General features: G+C 43.7%; 1 protein-coding gene across 4 annotated transcripts; it reads right to left on the bottom strand.

The window, feature by feature from the left end:
* Positions 1-484: 484 nt before the first annotated feature.
* Positions 485-10,913, bottom strand: lrrc75ba (leucine rich repeat containing 75Ba). Of its 4 annotated transcripts, none has more exons than XR_010875237.1 (6): positions 10,244-10,913; positions 7,945-8,019; positions 7,535-7,663; positions 6,790-6,902; positions 1,490-2,843; positions 485-1,368 (listed from the first exon to the last, which is right to left on the bottom strand). XR_010875237.1 is itself a non-coding variant. In XM_067231357.1 (5 exons), exons 1-5 carry the CDS (start codon positions 10,526-10,528, stop codon positions 2,252-2,254), a joined length of 1,194 nt encoding a protein of 397 aa, XP_067087458.1. In that variant the 5' UTR covers positions 10,529-10,913; the 3' UTR covers positions 485-2,251. The 4 variants fall into 4 exon arrangements, 2 of the variants coding, with proteins under 2 accessions (XP_067087458.1, XP_067087459.1); XR_010875236.1 differs by having other exon boundaries at positions 485-1,364; XM_067231357.1 differs by having other exon boundaries at positions 485-2,843.
* Between the last annotated feature and the right edge of the window lie 1,152 nt (positions 10,914-12,065).

Genomic DNA, 12,065 nt, shown 5'->3' with positions numbered 1-12,065 from the left:
CCTTCTAGGGACCCCCTGGTGAAAATGTCACATTACCATCTCTGCCAGCAGGGAGCAAAGGCTGGGCAGGATCGAGGGCTGGGACACCAGACAGAGACCCAACCTCACCCCGGGCGTTGAGGGCAATTCACGTCTTTCTCTAAGGGGACCAATTACCCATTGATGAATGGCACACAGAGAGCCCACCATTTCAGTCCAGACGTCTTCTTTATACTGCCTTTAATGTGCATGCGGACCTGTTCTGATAAGAGACTACATAGGTCCACACATCCTGTTTCTCCCATTAAGAAGCTGACCTGCAGAGACATCAAGTGATTAACAGCCCCTCATATCCTCCCCTGGCCAGCCCTAACATTAACTCTCCAGACATAACAAATCAATCAACGCTAGCACACAGTCTCACCCACACAGGCTCTGGAGACTGAAACGTCCTTTTCTCAGTCTGGAACACATCAGCCTGACCAAACCAACACGGTACCTTTGATTGTTTTATTGGCAGTTAATTGTCATTCACAGTCAATGGCATGACAAATACAACTAAGAGAGTTGACAGAGAGTATAACATTGACACACAATGCAATGAGTGACCTAAGCAGACAGCTAACAGTAAATCTATTGACACAGAGAACGCTTTAAAACATCTTGATTTTATATATATAAACATACACACAATTTACAAGGTGAGCACATATCTGTACGATGTACTGAAAGCTGAATTTTCCCAACACAGTGTGCATTTAGCTCAGAAGTCAGATGGTGAACATTATGTATAGCCTTATTAAATGTCCACATTGTTTGTCTCCAAATTGGAAAGCTTGGCGGGCTCAGCTTCACAATTAGAATAATTACTGTAATTGACAATAGACGAAACACCAAAACAATAGATACGGCAATTATTAGACATTATACAGCTTTGAACTTTCACACGTTATACTGTTTTAGATATTAGCTTAATGACTAATATTGATCACAAAATGTACATTAATCTGAGTTTATAAAACAGACTAGAAGTTATAATGAGACTGAAAGAGTACAAGTTCTTGCATGTTTTCCCAAAGTGCATTGCAGTGTGAAGTAGCATTATGTGCTAAAACATCTCAACTTATTTTTAAAACATTCTGGTCTTCAGTCAGAATAAACATGTATTATTACTTATTATTTAACAGTCAAGTTCCTCTTTGACTATAAAGAAACACAAGAACTAGAGTACTAAACATTGATGAGTTCATTTATCATAGATGCAGTATGGCAGTTTGTAGTGTGGGCAGTATGGAGCACTCAACTATGATTTCATTTGAGGTAGCCTTACTTCAAAGAGAATCAGTGGTCTTCCCTTGGGGTGTTGTCATGGCACCCTGTCATTTCTTTCTGAAAAAAGTGTGGTGGGCACAATAATGACAATACAACCACCAACCAAAATGAAGAGGTGAATCTCAGAGTTTTGACAACTGCAAACAATCAGTGACAGCAGTCCTTTGTTGAGTCCTACCTGTTGTCTTCTAAGATGGCTTTGTTCACCACCAGTGCACAAAAATAGCCTGTGGAAATACAACAGAGCCATGTTTTGTGTCATCATTTACATCTACACAAGTGATGCGTGGGTATTCACAAGTGGACATTTCGAAAGGGGGGGAAAAAGCAAAAAGTCTTGACTTAGCAGTTTTGCCGGCGTCACGTGACGGGTCGTCGGCTCTATAGTCTGTTGAACTTGTTTCATAGCCTTTGTTGAGAGATTAACAGAGAACACACAATGTGGAGCTAGGCCCTGCCTGCCAGAGATAGTCTCAGTCCTGGTAGAGAACCCAGAGGGATCTACTGCTCTTAAACGAAAGCGCAGCTCCATTTCAACCACCAGCAATATGCTGCTCCTCTGTCAAGCCATCTGATCTTTGGACCTAGGGATCTTTCAGCTGCCACTGAAAGAGAAGGAGAGAAAGCTCGCCCTTTTCCTAAATTCTTCCAGCCCCCCTCCAATGAAACCGCACCTCGTTCCCAGGAGCCAACACAGTAAGTCGCCGTCACTTTACGTCACTTCCTGTTTTCTCTGTGGGTTGTAGGGTCGTAAGGATGTTTTGAGATAATCTGGTGGCTGTGTGGAGGCAAAGCTCTTGGAATGTGTGGCGCTGAACTCCCTCGGTGCCACAATGGGTGCGTGGGCTCATAGTGTGAGGGCAAGATGGGCAAGGTAGATACTGAGAGCTATGGGAAGACATCAACCACAGCTACGCTTTAGCCAGGGGAGCGCGTCTGATCACCTCTCACAGTAGTGGAGGGTGAAGTCCTTCGAGGCTCTCTTCCCCCCCAGTCCCCAAGGCTCCAACTCCAGCTTATCCCCCGCGTCGTTCTCCTCCTCCTCGTCCTCGTCCTCTTCGTAGTGGCTGGGCTCCTCTATGGAGGTCTCCATGTGGTAGCTGTAGGGCTGGCCCTCGGTGTATTCGTAGATGGTGGGCAGGCTGCTCTTCAGGCTGCAGCGTCTGCGCAGGGCCACAAGCAGGGGCTGAGGCATGGTGAAGATATCGACGTTGTTGCCCAGGTCGATCCAAGCCAGGCTGGAGAACTCCTTGGGATCTTTGAGGATCTCCGTGAGGTCTTTGACTATGTCCAGGGTGAGCCGGTTGCCGTTGAGGGCCAGAGTGTTGAGTTTGGGCATGGATCCCAGCGGGGGCAGAAGGAGCCGGAGACTGTCGTCCTGGAGTTCAGTGAAGCTGATGTCTACAGCCACCACGGTGTCTCCGTTGCTCTGTAGGTAGAAGGCCACGTGACGGACGTCTCGATTGGAGAGGGGAATACCAGACAAGTCTACCGTGTCACTGGAGAGCTTTTTCTGCAGGGTTGTCTTGAGACTGTAAAGGACAACGGGGGGGAAAAAAAGTATAAAAGTTCATTTGAGTTTAAAACACATTGGGTGATAAAAACACATTGGGTGATAAAAATACAAGCTCCTTTTCTTAGTTCTGTGAGGAGGAGATTGAAACAGGGGTGATTAATATGATCTGGTATTTGTGTTTTAGCTTTATGCGTGACCTGGGAACATGGCCCTTGTGTCATATTTAGTTTCCTGTGTTGTATGAAGGAGTGGGATTGGACAGGCGTCGAGCGGAAGGCTGACATAGATTCTCCAGCATGAGGATTTACTAGTGTACACAGTAGAGCCAAAACATCCGACGCAGCCAACAGCCCAAGATAAGAGCACTGAAAGAAATATACTTGAATATTTCTTTCTCTTTTCCTCCTTTCCTCTTCCTATATGTTGCATGTATACATACAAAATCAAAAGGCCAAATATTTCGTTTTTCTTTAACATTTTAAGAAAAACAGTACACTTAATTTCACTGGCAATTTAAACTACAACTGTATTGCTGATACTGATTGCGTATACCCTGGCTAAGAATTTTGTAAAGGGGAATGATTGGGTTCCATTTAGCCTTAATAAGATGCTGAAATTCAATAATCTCCTCTGTAGCTAATCAGCACAGCAGTGGATGTCTATGTCAGTGCATGGCCTGTCAGACAAAAATCCTCCTGCCCTTTTAAAAGGTGACATTTGTGTGATCTAAGTATCTGAAGCTAGATCGTATATAAAAAGGTGTGGACTTTGATGTTGTTTCAACACTTTACTTTCTTGTGGTGGGACCAGACAGTCCATCTATTTTCTTTCTATCTATTGAGACAGAAACAGCATAATATACTGCACAGTACAGAGCCAAACTCATTACGCAATGCCTCTAAATCCTCTGCCCACATCCAACAAATATTTTATATTTAGTCGGTACACGAAAGTGATTGACCGATCCCCCTCCGCCGTTTGTTTGATAATGGTGTGGTCCACTAAAGCTGAAGTATCCTGGCTGCTTGATGTAGTATTTGTTTGACTTATGTCTACAGCCACATATATTACCCCACCTGCCTTCCTCCTCTCTCATACAGCCCATAGAGAGGAGCGAAAACATGTCGACATTTATGATAGGCTCTACACAGTGCAGGAAAGTGTCCATTCATTCATCCCAATGTCTGTCAATGAGCACCAGACACTGTTCGGTGTCATGTTTACCGTCACCTGATATAAGACCGTCGTAAACGTTGTTACTCCACAACGACACAAAAGAATCATGAAGCATAAAAGCGTAGCAGTCTATCACTGGATGTGAGTAAAGGATCTGGATCTGTCACTGGGGGTGAGTAAAGGGCTTGGATCTGACCGTGTGGAACCCAACAGACCAACTGTCACATTCGAAGACCCACGGAGGGAGACTTACAACACAAAAGAATCCGTATCCCCCCAAAAATGAACAGAGAGACGACTTACTGACAGAAGTCCCATGCCCACCCCTCTCCCCCCTCCCCCCCTTCCCCAGCTCTCTCTCTCTCTTTTGTTGACTCGATATTCATCTCCCATGGCCTTTTGTTAGGCCAGAACCTCATCTCTCCGTGACAGCACATAACAAGTTTTAATGGCTGCCGGCTGCCACTGCTTTCCTGCAGGTGTGAACAGACCCTGACCATCCTATTCCCATCTCCCCGTACCGAGGGAACAGAGGGAGAACTGCTAATGCACCCTCAAAGAAAAGCCTCTTTCATCCTACAGTCGCTCCCCCGCTAGGACGTTTTCTACATCAGGAAATTGGCTATTTATTTTATTCTGCTATTCTTGGGGTATTATTTTCTATTTCCAGATAGATTTTATGGCCGTAAAATCAATTTTAGCTTCTCATGGGGGTCACTGTTTTTTTATTTTGCTGGGCTTGACACAGTCACAGTCTTAAATATCTTCAGTTGGTGTTGAGCACAAATGTAACAAACTACTTACAAGGATTCAGGCACGGTCACTATAGATGTAGCAAGATATTTGGACTGCAGATGGAGTGAATATAAAGTTGGTAGAAATAGCTCTATTTAGTGTCAAGTAGAGAGCACTAGCAGATGGCTATGAGAGGCATAGTGTTGTGCACCACATTTACATAATTTCTAGGAGGATTCCATTTTCCCCTCATGTCCCCCTAGGGCTATTATAGCACTGGGCACATTATTTTGTTTTTACAGAGTCATTAATGTTTAAGCTTCACTCTATTAATCATTCATTTGCCTCAGAGGCCCATGAAAACTGCACTGAAGAAGCAGGAACAGAATGTCAAATCAAGCCCCACCCAGCAGTGAATCTTCCCCGCTCTGCTGACCTCCAGGCCCTGCACTGTAGGTGTGTCACCGCCCACTCCCTGACTGTCTGTGGGGCTGGGGAGTCAACATGAGTCAGACAGCTACTGACATACCTCGCTAGCAGATGTCATGCTCTGTTGCACCTACTGTGTGCAACATACGTGTCATGTAAGGAAAAGCCACTGACAGAATTCTGTACCAGAGGGCTCACACATTGTATGAGTTTACATATTAAATACCAACACTGCAGCATTCTCATATGATGGAGAGGCACACAAAAAACTCTCTATTTGTCGTGACTAGATCCAGCTCAGCGAAAGGAGAGAGAGAGGGGAGAGAAGAGCTGTATAACGGGGTAACCGTATAATCTAATGTGAGGAGATTGGTGTGGAAAACACTGAGATTGCGCTGCCACTTTCAACTTGAGATTCACAGATGTGGGTTTATATATAGACCTGTCACTACAGAGGGCTGTCTTTCTAAAAAGAAGAAAAATAACGGAGTCTATACGGCAAGCTAGGAACTTGACAACAGGCAGACAGTCATCGAGATATCAGTTATGACTTACATTGTGAAAACATTGCATTCACATTTGGATAAAAGATGGAGATGTTATTAGGGTCACTCATGTATAAGACTAGGGCTAGACTCTAAACTATTGAAAGGATAAGTTTGATAATTAGTTCACAGTCGTATTATTTTAGACATAACAATGTTTGTACAGAATTTAGCAGTAGCAGTGCCATGTTAATACCAGATAATGTGGGTATTAAAAATCCAGGGGTATTAAATACGTAATCCATTTTTAGAGAACTGTGAGTGCAGAAAAAAACGTAGGAGGTTTGATGTTAGCTGTGTAAGTGTAGATTCTCTCAAGCTGAACCAGGATGGGGGTTTCTGACAAATTCTTGTCCTGCATGTCTCAGACAGCGTCAGACAGTCTCTCTCTCCTGGTTTTATGGTTTTATAGAGCCAACAAAATGACTCAACATTTGAACCTTTCGGTCAGTCTCAGTTTTACCTACTCTCACCCCTCGAGTGATGTAGAGGTCCATTGGTTAATGAAAGGTTTCAGAATCAAAGAGGTATCAAGTTCTATCCAATCCACTCTATCCAATTGAATTGATATTCTCTCGATGTCTCTCCACTCTGATACCTATGGCTGAGTCACTGTGAGTCCTCACCAGACTGCACACTTTGTCTTGTTCCTATTCTCCAGTATATTCATGTTCAGAAAAGGTATTATTTCTACCGTCTATCAATCTGCCAAAAGGAAATTACCGTAGCAAACATAATTATACAGTTCCTTCGACAGGCTGTTTTATTAATATACCCACGATTTTCATATTTGCTTTTTGCAAACGGATGTCATTTGATTGTACTAACACGAGCTCATACAATTTGATGTAATCCACATACCCCAAAAAATCATTTTTGCCCGTTTGTTCACTGTGTTGAATGTGTGTGAAAAGGTGTCAACCGCACACAGATGTTACTCACTTACTCACAAACACTCTAAATACACCATCAACATTGTTTTTGAGACCTGAACGCAGCTACCTATCGGTTTGATACATCGGCAAGGGGGAAGTCAAAGGAGATTAATCAGTGGTCACTGTGTTGAGACGGGCTTACCAGGCCTGGGATTTCCGTCGGGACATGCTCTGTCTCAGCCACTTGGAGTGTGGCGTCAGGTGGTAGATCAGCTGTCGGCAAATCTTATCGGAGGACTTTATGGTGTCAGTGTCCTGGGGGGAAGACAAGTCGGAAAAATGAATTCTACAAAAAACGTACAGAATGAAAAGGGTAACAAAATGGTTACAAGACCTGTCAAGCAACGGTTTTTCCAGTTGACCTTTTCAGCACACTTTTCTTTTCAGTTCAGGATGATTTTTCATGTTTAGTCAGGTCAAACAACAGTAAAATTGCTCTGCAAACAATATCATCTACAGTCCCTCTACCCGTGCTTGCTTGATAGGGACACAACAAATAGGCCCCGAAAACACTTCCAACACTCCTAGTTTAGGCGTTATTATGAATATGAAAGAGGAGCTGTTATTGTGTCTAAGCTTGCTGGAGCTAGCTAATATAATAACAGGCAGGAAAACAGCAAGGATGGTGTAGAGAAAAGAAGGCGAGATTCAATCCAGTCTCTGGTAAAAAAAATTCTGTCTTGTTAAATCTATCCATTCTGTTTAGGCCACCACCGTTTCGTAACTAAAAGATTAAGCCAGTGAATTGTTCTAACCAATCCCTCAGTGCATGCACAACATGGATTTGATTCCCCTGCTTTGTTCTGCTGGTTGTGTAAAGAATAATAAAGCCCTAAGACTCCCGGCTGAGGGACAGCGTCATGGAAGTAGTGTCGTGGAAAACTCACCTTCTTGGGGCACTGCATCTCCCGTGCAAGGCTCAGCAGCAGCTCGTGAGAGATGGGGTCCACCAGGTTGAGGAAGGCAGCATTCTTATATAAGATGTCATTTAGAGATGTGCCTTCCAATCCCAGATCCTGCCAAATCCAATACAAAATACCCACAAGTCTAAGTGGTTTGCAGAAAGATGATTAAAAAAAAGGGCTCAGATATTTGTAGCATTTTTCAAGACAATGATTTCGATTTAATCTGATCAGAGTTAAACGCATTCTGGTTCAAGGTCATGAGTTTGTGATAAAGAGGAAATAAAGAGTTCTGGGCAAAATGTGATGGTGGGTAGCAGCTTTAAAAAGTACTCAATACTTTTTAAAATAATTAATTGAAAGGAGTACAGGCTTTCATCTGAGGAGAGCTGTACCTGAGTAATGTGTTTCATGTGTCTTTTTCCAGCCGGCAGCCTGTCTTGTGGGATACCCAGTATCCGCCCACACTTCTGTCATTTGAAGTGCAGGCACATTATTATGCCATACTGCACACTCAAGATCAAACTGACTGAAAATACATGCGGCTGAAGATTGAGAGTTTTTGTTGTTGTTGACAATAGTAGGTAATGTTTTCTCTCATTGTAGCAGTCCTATTGTTTTGAAAGCTCTAAAAGCATAGTTGAGCTGTGATAGATAGCAATGCTTTTAGAGAGAAGCCAGAGGGAAAAACATGCTTGGACACACCACTCTTGAAATCCTCTTGAGTGTGAGCAATTAGGTAAGTCACTGTTGGAGTAAAATGAGCTGAAAAGGACAGGGTTGAAAATCATTTCTGCTCTAGTGTCACTACAAACATGACTAGTCCTGGTCTACCCTACGCCTCAGATCTACAAAGCCTTAATTAGAAAGGCTGTGTAATGGTCTGAGATGAAGCAGCCATAGAGAGATGTAATGAGAGGACACACACATACACGCACACACACACACACACACGCACACACACACACACAACAGGCCTTGATTGCAATGGACAATTTAGACTGGGAGTCTGGCAGACATACTGACTGCCCTTTTAGCAAGGGGAATCGTAAACACAGACAATGCACATGAAAGGTGAGACCATCCTTCTCTCGTACAAAAAGGAGGATGGTGAGACCATCCTTCTCTCCTACAAAAAGGTGTAAAAATAACTGCCTTTTTATCATTTGTCCTTGTACCCCATAGCTGACCATATTCGACCAGAGAAGATCAATACAGATGTACCAGTACAGGGCCTGAAGCTCAATTGGGAGGTTCTCGTGTGTAACAGGGCTCCGTTTTTGACTTTGGTATTTTTCTCCCAAACTATTAACAAACCATTTGTGTTCCAATTAACACAACAGTTAATCATCCATTGAATTGAGTTGAGCAGGCCAGAATAGAATTTCGAAGACGTCTGCCCATTTGCAATACCGCGAGAGCTGATGAAACAGGGCTTGTTTAATGAAAGTGGAGCTCATTTGAGAGGGCTGAGTTCTGGTCCCCTGCGATGTGGCTGCCATGCAGCTGGGGCTTCCTGGGTTATCTCTTCACTGTGATTAAGAAGCTTCTAGACTCTCCTCAGTCAAGCCTGTGTAATTAACTGAAGATTGGGGAATGGCTGGATGAGCGACACGCTCAGGAGGGTGCTGGAAAAAGCTGACTAAGCTTGGATATGATATGGTCTGTCTGCTATCGCACCCACGTTTTCACGATGGGTCTTCGTCTTATAACATGCTTTGAAAACGTATTGCCCTCTCAGATCAAAAACTACAGATTGAAATGGGAAGGTAATGTTATCCCGATAATTCTAGATACAATCAGAAGCTTCATTTCAAGATATCCAAGATCTGATGACGGCACAAACAGGAAGACGTCCTTTGCAGGACAAATTTGTGACGCGGCACAAAAAGATAGCTCTCCTTGGGAAGATCTCTCTCGAATCAGGGAATTTTCTTTGTGTCTGGAATTCTGTGCCAGTTTCTCACCTGTTGGAATGGTCCATTACACAGAATGGGGGAGGGGGACATTAGGAGCGATGAGGGAGGTGAATATTAAGCTCAATGGGGGCATTACAAAGCTAAGAAGAGAGATCTTGTCGGGGGCAATACCTGAGTGTTAGGGAGAGACAGAGGGAGGTACTGTGTGCTATGACATGAGAACACAGGCATAGGCTGGAAACTCTGTTATCACAGATGTTATTAGTATGTGGTGGTAGTGGAGATACCAGTACATTGGTAAATGCATTGATCACAGTATGAAAAACCTATTTGCTTTGAGAAGATGACTTTTAAATTGGGATAACCCAACCCAGATGTATCAGAGAGCCACTCTAAAGGAAGGGTGCAGAGCTTTGCCCAGTTTGCATCCATTATATGAGATGGAGATCTGCTGATTACCTATAACCACAGCTGTTAAACTGAAAATAAAAAACGTGGTGCCAAGAAGGCATTGATCAGCTATGACGCCAGGGTTTATTGTGGGTCATCGAGAGTAGGCCTAATTACCCACATGATTGGTCGGTAATTTCACACCTGTGGCTGCTCAGGATGTATCACAAATGAATGTTCACCGATGACATTAACATATCAATTACGCATTGTTCAAGAAAAGGAAAAATAAAAGCTGTCCTTTGTACATAATAATGGCCTGGCGTTTAGAGGATGGTTTGAGCAACATATAACTGACCTTTCACATGCGGTATCATTTCCTTACCTTCCTCAGTAGTTTAAGTACGTCGCCAGCAGGCTCTATCCTGCGATCGCGAAGGAGCTTCTGAATCTCTCGGATCCATGCCACCCGTCTCACGTAGGGGCTGTGGTTTGTCCTTCGCAGCATCCCAGGGAGCTTGTCCGATTTCTGCATCAGCGTTGTAAACAAAAAGTCCCCACCTCTACCACTACCACTGTCGCTTTCCCCTGTGCTATCTAGATGCTTGCGTCGCCTCTTTGAAAAATTGTCATTGTCCAGACTATTCTTTCTGCTCAGTCTGGAACCCATGTTAGTTTCTATATGACAACAATTTCACACTTGCACAATGCAACCATACTAATGCAATACCAATACCTTTGCCGTTGCAAACTCCGCAAATAGAAGTGTAACAAATGGTGTCAAATCATCAATAGTAATAAATCGCATTTACTGTTGTCATTAAAAGCTTCTGTGGAGCTGGAGACAGTATTGCTTTCATTAATTTTCCCTACCTAATACAGCACGCGTGACACAATTATGAAGGCAACCGGAAGCTCTACTCTGTTGATGTTTTGATTATAAGATAATAAGTATGCCTACTCTTTGAATGCTGAATGCTCGTTGATCTTGTAATTCTTCCGTCGTCCGTGAATACGTTGCTGTTTAGTTCGGTGCGATGTTGCACGGCAGACGCCAGCCTCGTGGAGCGCATAACCAATCAGAGCATTCTGTGCCATTGCGCGCCTGAGCATACGCCCTCTTGCCTTGAGTGTAGAAGTCACATACTGGTCTTCATAGCAGAAACTACGCTGTCTTCCCTCCTAGTGTATATCATCAGGTGGTTCACGTTCAGTTTAATGATGCTGTTCAGGAGTATGCCATCCAGGTGTTGTTTCCAGGGTCAGCTCGTATCCTATCAAAAACCTCCTATCACCTTTTGTTGATCATCTAGCCTGGCCTGACCTGAAGTGAAAAGGTCTTATCCTCTCATTCCCCTGGTCACATCCATGTCATGCAATACTTGGTTACGCTATTTAAAAGGCTGAGATACAGCCATATTAATTATATGATTATTGATTTGGTTGCCGCATGAATTTTTATCTTCAAACATTGTACGCTTTCTGTGATGTTTTTGGATGTAAAACAATTGTCTCTGAAGTCTAAAGCTTACAGCCAGGAGGATCTCCTAAGGCGGTATTTAGAATTATGTTCACATTTATGAAAATAACATCCATGCTTCTGATTGGGAGAAGTTCAGATTTGTGAGATCCAGACTGAGATAATACAGATAAGAATGATACACCCTAAGATTCAGCAGCCCTGTATTGTAGCAATTCACAGCCTCCCTGTTTCATCAGCCTCCGACAAAGCAACAGGATTGCGCTGTGGATTAGCCAAGGTAACAGGGGTGGGGGAGGAGGTGTCTGTGTGTGTGTGTGTGTGTGTGTGTGGAGGAGAGGCACTGCCGTTTAGAACCTCATGTCACTTCTGCTGCCAGTTTGGGCCTGTGTGCTGTGTGAGGACTCTGGCATCTCAATTGCTGTGAGGACACCAGTGGAATAAGGAATAATCCAGACCGTGTTTTTGCTGCCGTGGATACCGTCACTGATGCACAGAGCTGTAGGCCGGGACAGAACGCCGGCGGCATGAGGAAACAGAGCTGCTCGTCTCGTCTCACCTTTGATTTGACAAGCCTGCTGTCTGCATATCAGCGTGTCCCTGAGACCAGACAGCGGAGAGAATGGCAATACGAGAGATTGCACCTGTCACACAGGTTCAGATAAATCTGTTTTTCTATTTCAATGTTTCAATCAACAGAAAATGTCACAAAGTCAGACGAATGTTT

Source organism: Osmerus mordax, chromosome 28 (genome assembly GCF_038355195.1).
Source record: "Osmerus mordax isolate fOsmMor3 chromosome 28, fOsmMor3.pri, whole genome shotgun sequence".
Taxonomy (NCBI): domain Eukaryota; kingdom Metazoa; phylum Chordata; class Actinopteri; order Osmeriformes; family Osmeridae; genus Osmerus; species Osmerus mordax.
This window is presented reverse-complemented; position numbering and strand designations above follow the sequence as displayed.